The 17,997-nt window shown below is 38.3% G+C and overlaps 1 protein-coding gene across 21 annotated transcripts in view; it reads right to left on the bottom strand.

The window, feature by feature from the left end:
* The window catches only part of RBM26 (RNA binding motif protein 26), an 86,461-nt gene that overhangs the window by 45,757 nt on the left and 22,707 nt on the right, over window positions 1-17,997 (bottom strand). For 8 of the 21 annotated variants that reach the window (XM_051850561.2, XM_008260084.4, XM_051850569.2 and 5 more), the window contains exons 3-10: window positions 17,595-17,731; window positions 13,245-13,333; window positions 12,362-12,579; window positions 9,921-10,181; window positions 7,982-8,221; window positions 7,396-7,566; window positions 6,925-7,080; window positions 795-906 (exon numbers count right to left, since the gene is read on the bottom strand). In XM_051850561.2, coding sequence (XP_051706521.1) covers window positions 795-906; window positions 6,925-7,080; window positions 7,396-7,566; window positions 7,982-8,221; window positions 9,921-10,181; window positions 12,362-12,579; window positions 13,245-13,333; window positions 17,595-17,731 — 1,384 coding nt within the window. The remainder of the gene's footprint in view (window positions 1-794; window positions 907-6,924; window positions 7,081-7,395; window positions 7,567-7,981; window positions 8,222-9,920; window positions 10,182-12,361; window positions 12,580-13,244; window positions 13,334-17,594; window positions 17,732-17,997) is intronic. The other 13 variants (XM_008260083.4, XM_070048401.1, XM_002712996.5 and 10 more) reach the window with 3 other exon arrangements.

Raw genomic sequence — 17,997 nt, 5'->3', positions numbered from 1 at the left:
CAATCAATTTGCATATAATACCTTATTCTATTTCTGCAAAAACTAATTTACTGAAATGGGTTTAAAGTTTTGGTTAAATGTAAAATTTGAAAATGCATTTTCTTTGATGCAAATAATTGCTGTCTCAATCTCTTTTCCACTTAAAAAATGAATTACTAGAAATACAGATCATACATTTGACACTTAAATCACAGATCTAGAACTAGAAACTAGCCATTACAAAAGATACTAAAGCTCTGTGTGATCCCAGTCTCCCTTCACAGCAGATTTATAAATATATCATCACATATACCCCCCACCATTACCACCAACACCCAACATTCTGATTCCTTACCACTTGATCTAAAGCCCTTCCTTGACAATTCAGTGCCTATCCAGCTTTTCAAACTCCATAAAAAGCCCTTTCTAGCTAACAGGAACTGCCTATATGCTAGTCTCTTCCCAAACCTGATCCACATCTCCTTCTTGTAATGATGAGATATTTATGACCATCCTGGATATAGTTTGTATTCAATGACATATCTAAGTTACATAAGAGGAAGTTTTCTGGAGAAAAGGAAAGTGGAAAGGGGAAAAATTATATCCTCATCCACCACACCATTTTTCCAAGAAAATTCCTTTATAGTACCAGACAACTAATTTCTTGATTTTTCATTTTTTAGAAACTTCAGATTTAGTTGGTGATTCTCTACATAACAGAATCACAGTTTTTGAAAGAAAATACTGTATTCTGGTCATAATACAATAACAACTGCAAAATCAGAGCACAATAAAATTCATCAATTTTCTCTTACTTGTCAAACCAAGTCTTTTTTGTAGGAACTCCAGGCTCCCCAGAACCAATGGTTCTTTTCCTTGATTCTGAATCCACTACTATCCTCATACTGCTTTTATTAGGTGGTTTTTCTGTTTTAAAACAAAAGGAAAAAAACCCATAGATTAGTATTTTCTGTTGATTATACCTACTTCCTTAAAGTCATACTGAATAATTCCGGTTTTTTGTACAAATATATACATTTTAGAACAAACATAAAAATTTATGTTCAAGAGCAGGCATTTGGCCTACTACTTGAGACACTGGATTCCTATATCAGAGTCTACCTGGGTTCAATTCCTGGCTCCAGCTCTTGACTCTAGCAGATCCCAGGAAACAGCATGGCTCCAGTAATTGTGTTGCTGCTGCCCACATGTGAGACATGGACTGAATTCCCAGCTCCTGGCTTTAGCCCAGCTGAGCCATTGCAGACATTTGGGGAATGCATCAATAGATGGAAGCTCTCTGTTTCTCCCTGTCTATCTCTTTCAGTCTCTCAAATAAATAAATAAATAAATAAATAAATAAATAAATGAAATGTATATTAAAATACAGCAATCTAAGGGATTTTCAAACTATTTCAAATACATTCTTTCATCTCACATTTAACTGTAAAGAAGAATCAATAATTCTCACATGTCAAATCAAAATGTGATTCTGCAGATCACTTCTTTGGAGTAAAGCACGTGTCACTGTTCCCATTGGCCATTATACTCAACACAAATAAATATGAAAATATTCAAATAAACAACAAATACATCATCCTGAGACTCAGTTTTGAAATCAAACACACAATCTAACAGACTCAAAATGTAACAATCCAATAACCTTTCAGAATCACTAACAGAGTTGAGACTGAAGTGAACTGCTTATATAAACAGCAGCATATTAACATAATGAAAATGTACTAGATTTAAAAAGGAAAATATGTAAGACTGGAATCCAAGTACAAATTATTGCTAGTTTCAACAATTTATATTTACTTAGAATTTGATGAGAATGGAACATTTTAACCTGTTTTCCCCAGATGACTTTAAAGTTCAAAACATGCAAACTTCAAACTATACAGAATTATATGGTTTTATATTTAACCAAAAGAATTTAGGATCTATTTCAGCACAATCTATTATGATTACAACTATGATCTCCATGAAGGAGAACATATCAATTTCTTATCACCCAGGAATGTTTGCTGAAGACTAGTCTAAATTTCTAACTTCTTGATTTTCTCTAGTGAGTTTCTTCTGGAAATCCTACGACTATCTGAAAACTCAATAGGTACAATATTCAAATTACCTTTATATTAAAATGTTTTTATATTTAGACCAGTGTTGTGGTGCAGCTGGTTAGGCTGTTGCCTGCAATTCTGGCACCTCACGTGGGTACTAGTTAGGTCCCAGCTGCTCCACTTCAGATCCAGTTCCCTGATGGTACACCTGGGAGTACAGCAAAGGATGGCCTAGGTGCTTGAGGCCCTGCTGCCCACACAAGAGACCTGGGTGGAGTTCCAGACTCCTGGCTTTGGCCTGGCACAGCCCTGACCACTGTGGCTATTTTGGGAGGTGAAGCCGTGGATGCGGTATCTCTCTCCCACCCCACTCCCTCTCTCTGTGGCTTTGCCTTTTGGATAAATACATCTTTTTGAAAAAATTAATCTTTCTTAAACATTTATATTAATTCTACCACGATTTTCTCAAAGACCATAGTCAATCATATTTCATTCCTGATACTCCCCATATCACTTCAACTAATCTTTTATGCATTTTTTCTCATTTTAAAAATATCTCTAGTGTAAACTTCTCTTACTTTTGATTAAGTCTATCTTTCTAACTGGCCTTTTATGTCCAGATTCTCCATCAATTGATTTTTCCCACACAAATAAGAGTACTTCAAAAAGTGCATGGCAAATGGAATCGAAAGTTTCTCTTGGTGCAAGCAAATTAAATGCAAGAACATGAGAGGTCTCCAAAATGTTCATGGAAAATGCTACTCTGAAAAAAGATTTACACAAGGTTTTCAAAAGTTTTTGTACTGGGGCCAGCGCTGAGGTGCAGCAAGTTAAGCTACCATCTGCAGAGCCACATCCATATGGGTGCCAGTTGGATTCCTGGCTGCTCCACTTCTGATCCAGCTCCCTGCTAGTGCACCTGGGAAGGCATCAGAAGTTGGCCCAAGTCCTAGAGCTCCAGCACCCATGTGGGAGACTTGCAGGAGGCCCCGGGTTCCTGGCTTCATCCTGGTCACTACAGTCATTTGGGGAGTAAACCAGCAGATGGAAGATAACTCTCTCTCTCTCTCTCTCTGTCATTTCTTTCAAATAAATAAATTAAAAAAAATTTTTTTTGTACCAAATTAAACTTACCTTTTGGAACCTAACTACTTTCCTCCATATTCAGCTTTTCCCACAACACAGGTGTTTCTCATCAATATTTAAACATTACAGCTCAAATTATTCCATTTTTAAAAAAGAAAACCTCATGAAACCAATTTCTCCTTCAGCTACCTCATTTTCTCTCCTCCTACCTCCATAGCCATTTCCTAAGAAAGGCCTACACTTGCTAACTTTGCTTCCTTTCCACCTACTCACTCACAAATCCTGTGAAAGTTGCCAGCTGCTCCCATTACTGCTCTTAACTTGGTTTTATTAAAACTGCTGTTCAAATTTGTTACTCAAACTTATGAAAATTGGGGCCGGCACTATGGTGTAGTGGGTAAAGGCACCGCATGTAGTGCTGGCATCCCATACTGGCTCCAGTTCGAGTCCCAGCTGCTCCACTTCTGATCCAGCTCTCTCTGCTATGGCCTGGGAAAGCAGTGGAAGATGGCCCATGTCCTTGAGCCCCGGAAGAAGCTCTAGGTTGCTGGCTTCGGATCAGCCCAGCTCCGGCTGTTGTGGCCATTTGGGGAGTGCACCAGCAGATAAAAGACCTCTCTCTCCCTCTCTCCATCTGCCTCTGTAACTATGCCTTTCAAATGAATAAATATTAAAAAAAAACTATGAAAAGTTCTCAGTACTTCTCTTACTTGACTTCTCAGAGGGATCTGTTGCTGCTGATCACCTTCCTCTCCTTAGATATTATCTTCCCTGAATTTTCAGGAATCTCCCCTTCTGTGTTTGTTGCTTTTTGGTTTTATTCTTTCAGTCCTCCATGTTAGCTCCTTCATATACTTAAGCTTTCTCATCTTACTCCACGCAATACCTTTAAGACACCATCTTTCCTATCACTTGCCATAGCTTCATTCATCTTTTTCAGTGATGTAGGATAAGGGGGAAGGAATGGAGAAGGGGCAGTAGGATAGTAAACACCCAGGAGAAAGGCTTTTATACTCTATGTAAGTCACACCCATAGACTTTGCTGTGGCTTCTTTCAACTCCCCTTACCTGACGAACAGGACAGAAGAAAACAGTAAGAACCAAAGTCCTGGCAGCAGTAGTCAGCCCCTACCTAACCTGCTTGCCACTGCTTCCTCGCAGTGTGTCCAATAAGTATAGTCCTGCTCACTGGAAAAGAATGAAAGTCCTACCTATTTCAATCACAAAATCTGTACTTTCTAGTTAAGTGCCTTTCACGGATCTCAAACTTCCACATTTTATCTCCCACCTAACATTTTTACTCAAATGTCCCCTGAAGGGGCCCCTGCACACTGCTGTGATGCACTGGGTTAATGCCCTGGCCTGAAGTGCCAGTGTCCCATATGGGCACCGGTTCTAGTCACGGCTGCTCCACTTCCGATCCAGCTCTCTGCTATGGCCTGGGAAAGCAAAAGATGGCCCAAGTCCTTGGGCCCCTGCACCCACGTGGGAGACCTGGAAGAAGCTCCTGGCTCCTGGCTTCAGATCGGCGCAGTTCTCGCCGTTGCGGCCAATTGGGGAGTAAAGCAGCAGATGGAAGATCTCTCTCTCTCTCTCTGGCTCTCCTCTCTCTGTGTAACTCTTTAAAATAAGTAAATAAATATTTTTTAAAAAATGTCCCATGGACAAAACAAACACATCCAAATTTATCTTCCTATCAAATCTATTGTTTCTAATGAATGATATTATGATATGCCTAATTATCCAGGGCAGAATTCTCATATCTAATTTCACTCATTCCCTTACTCTAATCTCCACAATTAACTACTGTCAATTCCTTCCACTAAATTTAAATCTTTGAATTCACACTTGCTTATTTATTATTTTATGTGAAAGGGAAACCAATGGAGAGGGCAATGGGGCTGAGTCGGGGAGGGGGAGATCTGATCTTCCATCTACTGGTTCACTTCTCAAACAGGTTCACTTCCTGCAACAGTCATGGCTGGGCCAGTACTAAGCCAGGAGCCAGGAACTCCATTAGGGTCTCCTACCTGGGTAACAGGGACCCAAGTACTTTGAAACATCATCTGTTGCCTCCCAGGGTGTATGTCAGCAGGAAACTGGATTGAAAGCAGAGGCATTCTGATATGAGATGTGAGCATCCCAAGCAGTAGCTTAACCTGTTGCACTACAACACCTGCCTTATCACTTCCCACTCTTTTTGTCTGAGTTTAGATACTAAAATTTCTATTATAGAATTCTTTAAATATCTTTAATTGGCCTCTTACCTCTTTCACATCCCTTACTTCTTCTATTCCAGTCACAAAGTTCTTTTAGTTTCTACAAATTATCACAGGATGCCTACAGTTTGTCTACCCCCTCTCCAATTATGCTGACTTATTCCACATTTCCAAAGCCAATCAAGTGGAAACATCCTGCATTTAGCATTGGTCACAAAATATAGTGCTAAGTGGCACTTTCTTTGTCCAGTAGTACCTTCACTACAGTTCTACAACAAGACTTTTGCTCCTAAAAATGCCTCCCAAGTCTGGTTCACTGGCCCTCTTAGAAACTCTAAGCCATCTAAAATCCTGCTTTACTTTTAGTACGTTCTGTATCTGAAAGTTTACTAAGAAAGATAGTAATATCCTGTTCCTCTAGTAACTGAGATGGGTTTGATCCAATTCATTTGTATTACTTCACTCAGATTCCCTCTCACCGATATTTATTTATGATGGAGCAATATTAAAACCACAGAGCAAGTTCTTCCTGGTATATTACCAACAAATATGTCTTGGTAGTTTATGAGTTTTGTTCTCAATGTTCTTTTATTAAATTGTCAAATGTTTTTCTGCTTAAAATTGAGAACACTGGTTTTGATGATTATTAATGGAAAAATATTGAAATCCTTTTGTCTTTATTGAATCATGGCCAGCGCCACAGCTCACTTGGCTAATCCTCCGCCTGCAGCGCCGGCACCCCAGGTTCTAGTCCCAGTTGGGGCACCGGATTCTGTCCCGGTTGCTTCTCTTCCATTCCAGCTCTCTGCTGTGGCCCAGGAAGGCAGTGGAGGATGGCCTAAGAGTTTGGGCCCTGCATCCACATGGAAGACCAGGAGGAAGCACCTGGCTCCTGGATTCGGATCGGCGCAGAGTGCCAGCCGTAGCGGCCATTTGGGGGAATGAACCAACGGAAGGAAGACCTTTCTCTCTGTTTCTCTCTATCTAAATCTGCCTGTCAAAAATAAATAAATAAATATATTGAATCATGCCAGTATCTACCAAGTTCTCCTCTTCCTTAGAAATCCTGAAAAGAATTATGAAGTCTCTGGGTCACTTTTAAATTAGTAATAATACCAAGTCATCAAATGTCTACACTATTTTCATTTGTTTAATAAGGGTAATTCCCCATAAAGGTTTAAAATTAGTAGACATAAAGGTCTAACATCATGACAAACTTAAATCAAGGCCATCTACAGGCTATTAGAAATGTATAATAATTATATAACAAACACTTTTAGAAACTGTTTATGTGTCACAATACAGGACAGTGACTCTGGAACTCAAATAGAGAATGCATCAGAACATAAGGGGGGAGGGGAGGAGGGGCGAGGGAGAGATAGCAATAATAACATAGACAATCCTCAATTTAAATGGGTTGCTAAATAAGTTATTTGATACACAAAAACCATGCTATTAATGAAGAATATATTTTTAAATCAGCTCACAAAAGAAGTACGTGATATATGTATGCAGTATAAAAATTATCACTATGTATTACACAACAAAGACTCTATGAGAAAAGATGTTCAAAGTACCTCTGGGTGGCAAATCCATATCCCCTGATGTTAGTCCTATTAAGTTAGGCCTCTGTGCATGCACTCTGTGTCTATACATAGGTCTGGAAGTATTTGTTATACTTGGGGCTTCAGGATTGTAGCCATCTGTGTCATATGTATCTGGTAATACAAAAACTGCAATTAAAAAACATTATAAAACTCCACTTGGTAATTTTTAATACTGATAACAGAAAAAGCAAACCATATAACTTACACATAGCCAACACATTTTATATGTATTAAAACTTAATGTCATAAGAATAAAAATTACATTTTTTAAAAAACCATAACTGGGAATTTATTTATAGTATATTCACCATGTTTATATTATATGCTATATAATTTTAGTAAGGAAAATACTTCTGATAGACCAATTCACTATCTAGACATTTTTAAATTCTTCATCTAAACCTGTATTGTATTATCAATATAGTGAGGGCAAAACTGCACCTGCAGTAAAAAGAGAGGGTGGAGCTGGAGGAGTTTGATGATGAATGCCAGTTGTTACTACAGTAGGAACAGAACTGGTCGCAGAATTTGGGGGAGCATCCATGCCAGATGGTTGCAAAGGAGGAAGCGGAGGTGGTGGTCCTGTCAAAACCAAAGAATAAGAAATATCATCTGAAAGCAAACAAATAAAATGAGTTATTATATATCCAAACATGATATTCTTATTATCAATACATAATATATCCAAACATCAACCAAATTAATTATGACTAAATTAATTTCAAAGGTAAAATCTCATTTTAATGTGTTCAAAAATAGGTTTTCCTTAAGCTATAAGTGATTCTCAACAGCCAGGATTTATCAGTAACATTCATAACTCATAGGGCCAATCTAAACCACAGTAATAGGTCTGGCATAAGCTGAAAAGTGGAGGCATACTCCCAATGCAGTATGTTGCTTATAATTTCCACCAATGATTAATGTTACTACTTGAGGTACTTGTAACAAAATCAAATATCAAACTATTAAATTTATAAAAAGACTATGCATGAATACATAAATACAGAAAACACACATATTAACTTACCTGTGACAGGTGGAAGACTGGGTGGTAATGGACCAGGAGGTGGCACTGGCGGTCTAAGATTCACAGGTGGGGGTGTAAGAATTGGTGGGGGTGGGGGGAGTCCAGGAGGAGGTGGTCCTTCAACAACAGGAGGCTGTGCTGGAAAAGGCAGCATACCAGGAAGATTCACATCTTCTACAACTACTGGGTCACTTCCATGATCAAAAGGGCACATGTCTCCTCTCATACAAAAACCCTTTTCTGTGAGCAAAGAAAAAATTACAAACAAATGTAAAAAGCACTAGAAATATAAATTTTAAGTTAACAAAAGGTGCTTAAAATATAAAGATTAAAATATATTAGGGAAACACATACTTAACTATTTCACAAGGGATACTTGCTCATTTTCTGTAATATAAATATTCATCAAGTAATATTATATCTAATATACACATGAAAACAATATATCACCAAACTAAAGAGTATCTGGCTAGGAAGATGATAAAAAATATATAATCTCTGTCTTAAGAGACATTACCTTTCATTTAAATCTCCCATTACTTATAAAACTTTTACAGCATATCTTCAAGTCTTCAATTCAGGAGCCCGTAATGTGGTGTAGCAGGCTAAGATAAACCACAGTCTGCAGTGCCAGCATCCCATATGGGCCCTGCTTCAAGTCAAGGCTGTTCTACTTCCAAGCCAGCTCCTTTCTAATGTGCCTTGGGAAAGCAGTAGAAAATAGCCAAAGTGTTTGGGTCCCTACACCTATGTGGGAAACTTGGATGAAGCTCCTGGCTCACAGTTTCAGCTTGGTCCAGCCCTGGCCATTGCAGCTATTTGGGGAGTGAACCAGCAGATGGAAAATCTCTTTCTCTGTCTCCTCCTTTCTGTAAATCTTTCAAATAAAATCTTTTAAAAAAAAGTATTCAATTCTTTCAAAAAATCCTAATATTGGTGATGTTTACACTTGGAGACCCTTACATTCAAGTAATCATTTCTAAAAAATGAGTTTTATCAATAATGTTTAAGAAGCAGATTCCCGGCCGGTGCCGCGGCTACATAGGCTAATCCTCCGCCTGTGGCGCAGGCACACCAGGTTCTAGTCCCGATCGGGGCGCCAGATTCTGTTCCGGTTGCTTCTCTTCCATTCCAGCTCTCTGCTGTGGCCCGGGAGTGCAGTGGAGGATGGCCCAAGTGCTTGGGCCCTGCACCCTCATGGGAGACCAGGAGAAGCACTTGGCTCCTGGCTTCAGATCAGCGTGGTGCACCGGCCGCAGCACCAGCCACAGCGGCCATTAGGGGGTGACCCAACGGAAAAGGAAGACCTTTCTGTCTCTCTCTCTCTCACTGTCCACTCTGCCTGTCAAAAAAAAAAAAAAAAAAAAAAAAAAAAAGCAGATTCCCTCCCTGATAGAATATTTACTCATTTAGTGAGCTCCAACAATATATTAGGACTCAGATGCAAATAAACAGTAGCTTTAAATTGATAACTATCAGTACAGACTAATCAAAGTTTCAGTGAAATTTCCCACTATTTCCAGTCTTTGAGTTACTGTGTACAACCTAAAGTTACAGAATGCAGACAGGTGTATTACTTTAATACTCCACGTGGGGGCTGGTGCTGTGGTGCAGCCGGTTGACGCCCTGGCTTGGCGTACCAGCACCCCACATGGGCGCTGGTTCAAGACCCGACTGCTCCACTTCCAATCCAGCTCTCTGCTATGGCCTGGGAAAGCAGTAGAAGATGGCCCAAGTCCTTGGGCCCCTGGACCTGCATGGGAGACCTGGAAGAAGCTCTTGGCTCCTGGCTTTGGATCGGCACAGCTCTAGCTGTTGCGGCCAATTAGGGAGTGAACCAGCAGATGGAAGACCTCTCTCTCTCTCTCTCTGCTTCTCCTCTGTGTAACTCTTTCAAATAAATAAATAAATCTTAAAAAAAAAATACTCAAAGACTTACCATCATAGTCTCTACAACGTTTCTTTGGCATCGGTGGTCTTACATAAGAGTTATGGTCCACCTGATCTTCATGAAATTCAGACCAGCTTTCGGTAGTGTTGTTACCATGATGAGTAGGAGCAATTACTGTAATAGTGCTGCTCAAAGTAGGTACAGGATAGTGGCCAGATGAAATATTAGGTACCGAAGAGACTGGAGTATAATTATTTTCTAATGGATCTGTTCTATCCAGGTCATATTTAGGTTTTACCAGATCTCTTTCTGCAATAAAATATGCATTACTTAGAAAATTATACTCTATTATAAAAAAGTCTTAGATGTAAGAAATTATATTTTTTCTTAACAGAAAAAAATTTTATATTTTGCACAACTTTTTCATTTTAAAGCTATTTAATAATAAGCAATACTCCGAAATCAGCTATTTAAGTATGACCTAAACCATAAAATCACACATACACCTGCTTTTTGGGGCCAGCACTGTCATCCCAAATGGGTGCCGGTTCAAGTCCCAGCTGCTCCACTTCCAATCCAACTCCCTGCTAATGTATCTGGGAAAGCAGTGGAAGATGGCCCAAGTCCTTAGGTCCCTGCACCTATGTGGGAGAGCCGGAAGAAATTCTGGCTCCTGGCTTTGGATCGGCCCAGCTCTGGCTGTTGTGGTCTTTTGGGGAGTGAGCCAGCAGATGGAAGATTCTCTCTAATTCTACCTTTCAAATAAAATAAATAAATTTTAAAAAACTAAATAATGTTGCTTTTCATTGGAGTTTTGCTTATACAAGTAAGATTTTCCCATTTTCTTCACTGCAATCTTAGTCTCATAACTGTAGCCCACAAAACAAAATATGCAATAAAAGTATGGCTCTTTTCCCTGTGATGAATACTTGTTACCTTGCATCAAATAGATCAGTAAGAGAATGAGTGGGCAAAGAGGAAGAGAAGTTCATGTTAAACATGAGCCAAGAAACTAGGCTTTATATGGTCCCTACGAAAACAGTAAGATATTAAGGAAATTATGTAAATGAAGCAATGTGCAAAGGGACCTCCTTTACCTAGATCTCAGTGGGGGAAAACACTCTACGAAAAATATAACAGGGGCCGGCTGTTATAGCGGGTAAAGCTGCCGCCTGCTGGCATCCCACATGGGCATGGTTCCAGTCTCAGCTGCTCCACTTTTGATCGTTCCAGTCTCAGCTGCTCCACTTCCGATCCAGCTCTCTGCTATGGCCTGGGAAAGGAGTGGAAGATGGCCCACGTCCTTGGGCCCCTCCACTCACATGGGAGTCCCAAAAGAAGCTCCTACTCCTGGCTGCAGACTGGCCTAGCTCTGGCTGTTGCGGCCATCTGGGGAGTGAACTAGAGGATGGAAGACCTCTCTCTCTCTCTCTCTCTTCGCCTCTCTGTAACTCTACCTTTCAAATAAATAAATAAATATTTTTTAAAAAAGAAAAATATAACAGAATATACATCTTACACAAAGGCCACAGTATTAATTAGAGTAGAAAAAAATCTCTAAATTAGAGCAAAGGTATTTTACTCAAAGGTATTTTACTTGTTTTACAATGTTTTCCTTTCAATAATACGCATTCAAAGTAAAATTACACATATTAGAGATGACATGCTCCTGCAAATCATATCTGAAATGATAAGTGTTACACAATGAATTGCACATGCTTAAAATGTACAATTCAATGATTTTTTAATCCACGTATGCCTATGAAACCAATACAATTCAAAATGAACACACTCATCACTCCTAATCCAGGCCTCCTTTAGTACACTAATTTGTTTTCTACCATAACAGATTAGTTGATATTTTCTAAAATGTTATATACCTATGTATGTTTGACTTCTTTCACTCAAATTAGTTATTTTGAGGTTCAGTCATTTTGCTACATGATTTAACAGTAGCTCTTTGCTTTTTATCCATACTACGATACAAATATACTAAAATGTCTTAATCCATTTACATATTGATGGAAATTTCAGTTGTTTCTAGTTCTGACTATTACATGAACAATTCTGTATAAGTCTTAGTGAGTAGACTTATATTCTCATTTTTTTACTAAATACCTAGGAGTGGATTGGCTGAGTCATATGCTAGGTTTAGGTTTAACATTTTAAGACAGTGACAAAGTGTCTTCCAAAGAATTCTGGTTTATCTACATTCTCACCAGCACTGAATATAGTCAATCTTTTTCATTGTAGCCATCCTGATGAATGTGCAGTGTTAATTATTTGTGATTTTACTCTGCACGGAATGAAATTTCTTAAAGAAACTTTTAAAAAGCTTTTACTTAGACCACAAGACACAAGAACAACATAGAAGAAATGAAGATAACAGTGGCAAAATGTTAAATAATTTAAAATAAACCTTACATTTGGAGTTTTTCATAATAATAAAAGAATGCTAACCAAAATATACACATGTATGTATTATTTACCCCTGCTTCGTGTTCTGCTTCTGCTTCTAGTTCTGCTTCTATCTCTATCCCTGTCACGAAGCCTCTCTTTACTCCAACTTCGACTTCGACTCCTGCTGTAACTGCGACTCCTCCCCCGTCTTCTGTTGTACCGGTCTCTGTATGAATCTCTTCGAGGAGGGTTTCGGTCATAATCTCTTTTGCGAGAACGATCATCTTTTTTCCTTTCATCACGACTTCTAAAAAAATATATATAGTTGCTTTTATGTTTATAGACAATTTCAAGTGGATACAAGAAAAACTCTTAAGTGCCAAAGCTGTATGTAATTCTGATAACATTATAACTTTTTACCCTACCACACATTTGTATTATATGCCAATTACTCAAACTGGAAAAAAAAAAAAAAAACCCGAGTTTAAATATTCCAAAATCCTTTTTAAATAAAAGGAAACCTTTAGTCTTTAGTCTTATTCTTTAGTCTTAGTCACAACAGCATCTACACATCAGACATTTGTACCTAAAAGCATCAATACATGTCTTATGGTACATACTGTCTTGTACATATATTCTCATAGGCCTATCATTTTCACTGTACTCTACACACTTTGAAAACTTTAAAGAACAAAATAAAAATAATCTAATGACACTAAAGGGAAACTTCAGCCAAAAAAAAGTCTTACATTAAAATTCCACTGGATTTGAAGTTAGCAATAAAAATAATAACTAACATATGCCAAGCTTTATTCTAAACCTTTTACCTTAGAGCTACAAAACAGACCTAGGTTTTCATGGTAGAAAAGCACCTAGTTACTTTGCTATACCAACAAAAGAGAGCACATTACTTGTTCCTATGCATAAGGCAACCAAAGTCTAAACATTAAGCATGGTTCAATAACCACTTACCTATTTTCTCTATAACGGGAACTTGACTGGGGAGGACTGTGATTTAGCCTTCTAGAAAACTTCTTCTCTCGTTCTTCCTCTTTTGTGATCTTACAAACCAAAAAAAAGAGATACTCTTCTTTGCCATGTTACTATTTCAGTGTTTTAATTATTAAAATTATTAATAGAATATATGAAAACTATTATCTCCTAAATATTCAAACAAAATAAACTTCTTTACTAGTTAGAATTATTCAATTATTTAATTTAGCCATAAAAAGGCAATCCACTCAAAGTTGAAACAAATGGTAAAGAAAAATCATAAGTATGTATCTTCAGATAAGAACATTAAGCAAACATTTAAAATATCCTCATTTTAACATAATTCATGGAAAGTCAATTTTATTCCTTCTTTTAAAATACTAATATGCACTTATGTTTTTTTTTTTTTGGTGGGGGGGATTAGTCTTGCACTAAACACATCAAGGAACAAAGGAAAATACATTTGAAATATTCAAGTCATCAAAAGAAAATAGTTGAAAATCAGTAAATCTGTAAGACAAAATATTCTACAGTTTCCCGTTACACTGGGTCTTACAAGGTGCCTCCATTCATAAATACTGCCTTGATTAGTAATACTTTCTCCAGACTATAATATCTACAACACTGGTTCTGTAAGACATAAACAGATATGATTAGAATAAAAGGCTTTAGAGGTAAAACAAACTCAAGAAATACTGAACACTAACTTTTGTAAATACAAAAGGGCTCAAGATTTTGCATTTTTAATAAGACTCTTAAGACATTCTGAAACAGAGTATCTACAAACAGAGTACTCATGTTATAGTTTATAGCAGCTTTTCTAGCATCCCTTTAAGTAACAGCTTCTTTCTGTCAAAAGTGTGCCACTTGGATTAGATAAATTAAATGGAAACTCTACTAATACACTGAACTAGAAGAAACACTCTTTAAAGCCTTCTTTTTTTTTGACAGGCAGAGTGGACAGTCAGAGAGAGAAAAAGGTCTTCCTTTGCCGTTGGTTCACCCTCCAATGGCCGCCGCGGCCAGCGCGCTGTGGCCGGTGCACCATGCTGATCTGAAGGCAGGAGCCAGGTGCTTCTCCTGGTCTCCCATGGGGTGCAGGGCTCAAGCACTTGGGCCATCCTCCACTGCACTCCCTGGCCACAGCAGAGAGCTGGCCTGGAAGAGGGGCAACTGGGACAGAATCCAGCGCCCTGACCGGGACTAGAACCCGGTGTGCCGGCACAAGGCGGAGGATTAGCCTAGTGAGCCATGGCACCAGCTAAAGCCTTCTTTCAATAGCTTGACATTTTAAAGCACTTTTATTATCTTCCTATCCACACTCTCTTCCCAATCCAGACAAAAAAAATTGATACAAATACATTCTTCCTGATGCAGTTTTTCCCTTCTCTTTACTTCACTGCATTCTTGGAAGTTAATTTATGTTGACAGAATACCATATTCCATAGTACATGCTTCTCTGGGAACTTTTAGTACACCCACAGCATTTAAAAAAATGAGACTGCCATCTGTCATTTTGACAATTCTGAAATATCAAGGCTAAATATCCTCCACAATTAAGTCAAGAAAGCATTGATGTTATACTACTAAATCAATAAATGTAAGACTAACCAATAACCTGCTTTGATGGAAGACTGCTTCTCAAACCCAAGGGCCTATCATTTACTCAAATTTTTTTTAAAAGATTAAAGCATAATTTGTAATAGTAAAAATCTGAAACTAATCAAAATCTTCATTAGTGGTCAAAACTTAAATTACTATATTTTATAAACACAATGTTCATTGTCCTAACAGAACCTATATCCTTTTAGGTATAAAATAAGCTCAGTTATAAAATTATACTTTTGATCTCTTCTTGCAGATAGAACTATCTGGGATGTTGGGAAAACCAGGTATAAATAAATAAACACACACACATATATCCATATGTGTAAATACATTTAGATACGAGGTAGATATTTGAGAATTATTACATATTATAAATATATATTATTTCATAATAAATATATTGTTTATATAATCTGGGGAAAAAGTATGAGGGGGAAAAACAAAGGTTACAATCATATCTCCCATCACACATATTCTCAACAATGATAGCAGCTTTCATTTACTGTGATGCTACTGCATCCCATACCAGACACTATGCCAGATTTTACATATATTTTATTTTCTTCACACCACTATAATATTTCAACGTCTCAGTCAAGTGAGCCTCAGAAAAGGAATGTTTTCAATGTCACAAGGCAATAACTTGAAAAAATCAAAATTTAGGCCCAAGTTATTTTTTTTGTTTTTTGTTTTTTTTACCCAATGCCGGGAAATGGTATAATGACTTAACGGCCAACATTATGATAGCATTTCAAAAAGTTCATAGGGAAATGGCATTAAAATATTATACACACTTTCCATGATCTTTTTGAAGACTTCTTATAATTTTCCTAAAATTTCAATCTTTAAACATTAAACTGATAAGACCTGAAATACTATATTATATACCTATTAAATAAGAGTGAATGGAGAAGATTATAAGATATAAACATTTAAAAGTATCTTAAAGTATGAACATTTCCATTGTCTTGTGAAGTCTTGCATTCAACAATGTTAAAAATAGTCCCATGGAGCTGGAGCTGTGCTGTGGTGGGTAAAACCACAGCCTGCAGTACTGGCATCCCATATGGGCACCAGCGAGTCCCAGCTGCTACAACTCCAATTCAGCTCTCTGCTATAGCCTGGGAAAGCAGGAGATGATGGCTCAAGTCCTTGGGCCCCTGCACCTGCATGGGAGACCTGGAAGAAGCTCCTGGCTCCTGGCTTTGGATCAATGTGGCTCTGACTGTTGCAGCCATATGGGGAGTGAACCAGCGGATGGAAGACCTCTCTCTCTCTGCCTCTCTGTAACTCTGCCTTTCAAATAAATAAATAAAAATAAAAATAAAAATAGTCCCTTAACGGAAAGCATTTAGCCTTGTGGTTAAAACACTCTCCTGGACACTGGAGTGCCTGGGTTCAGTCTCTAACTCTGGCTCCCGACTCCAACTTCCTGCTACCGCATACTCTAACAAGCAGCAGTGAGATGGCTCAAGTAATTGAATTCCTGTCACCCATCTGGGAGACCTGGATTGAGTTCTCAGCTCTCAGCTTCAGCTATGGTCCCAGTCCAGCTCAGTCCTGCCAGTGAAGTCATCTGTGTTGAAAACCAGTAGATGGGATCACTTGCTCTCTTTGCCTCACAAATAAAAATAAATAAAATAGAAAGTCCCCTACAAAATATATGTAGGACAAAAGCACATAGATTTAAACTCAATCTAATAATTTTCATAGAACACAGTTAAGACCCCATGTCTGTAAGAGAAAAGAATTAAAAGCAGACTTGAGATGGCTATCTTTAGAGAAGCCTGCTTATACAACTGGCTGCTGGTTGGCTTCTAGAAATCCTGAGTTCTGCAGAGTGCTCAGCATTTCATGGTAAGAATGGCTCACTCTACTTGATTTATGAGAATAACATGATTTATGTTGAACATCTAATTTCCTTTTGGGAGTCTGATATATTCTAGGTATACAGTGCCTAAATGATCAGCATCAAATAAAAACCCTGGCATTTGGCTCTAGGCAGCTTCCTTTAATTCACATGTACTAAAACAACTTGTTGCTAGGGCAAGTGCATCCTGCAATACTGCAAGGAGTTTGGAAGCTGTTTTCTACCAGATTTTCTCATAGATTTTCTCTTTGCTGACTTTGCTTTGTATCCTTTTGCTGACTTTGCTTTGTATCCTTTTGCTGTAGCTAAAACACAGCTATGAGTTATAATGACTACACATTGAGTCCTTTCAGCACTCCTAATGAAATCATCAAACGTGGGTGGTCCTGAACACTCCTAACACAGAGATAAAATAAAACTCGGGGCCTGCGCCGTGGTTCACTCGACTAATCCTCCACCTGCAGCGCCAGCACCCCGGGTTCTAGTCCCGGTCGGGGCGCCAGATTCTGTCCCAGTTGCTCCTCTTCCAGTCCAGCTCTCTGGTATGGTCCGGGAGGGCAGTGGAGGATGGCCTAAGTCCTTGGGCCCTGCACCCACATGGGAGACCAGGAGGAAGCACCTAGCTCCTGGCTTCAGATCGGCACAGTGCCGGCCGTGGTGACCATTTGGGGAGTGAACCAACGGAAGGAAGACCTTTCTCTCTGTCTCTCTCTCTCTCTCACTATCTAACTCTGTCTGTCAATAAAAAATAAAAATAAATAAATAAGTTAAATTAAAAAAAATTAAAAACTCGGTTTAATTATTCCTTGTATGTATTTAAAGAATGTATAAGGTCTATCAAAGATCCTTACCTCTTCCTTTTTTATATCTTTTTCTTGGTGCTGAAAAAATTCTACCTTCAGGCTTCCTGATGATGGCTGCTCCGGAGGAGGTAGATAACTCTTCGTATTCACAGCATCGAAAAGCTTTTCCACAAATATCTGTGTCTCTAAAAATAAAAACAAAAACCACAGATAAAAAAACATTTGCTAAGATATTAATTCTCCACTTCTTTACATCAGATCTCTAATATCATATATATGTACTTTTATAAACCTAGAAATTATACTGAGACCAATAGTTTCCCAATCAGAGTGTCATGACACAAAATCCAAGTTTTCAGAGTGGTGGGGACTTGAATGGCCCAAGCCTCTGGAGTACTTGCTTCTAACCACAACTAGTCTTCCCCATTCAGTCCCACTCATGAATCAAACA

The sequence above is a fragment of the Oryctolagus cuniculus genome, chromosome 9 (genome assembly GCF_964237555.1).
Source record: "Oryctolagus cuniculus chromosome 9, mOryCun1.1, whole genome shotgun sequence".
NCBI lineage: Eukaryota > Metazoa > Chordata > Mammalia > Lagomorpha > Leporidae > Oryctolagus > Oryctolagus cuniculus.
This window is presented reverse-complemented; position numbering and strand designations above follow the sequence as displayed.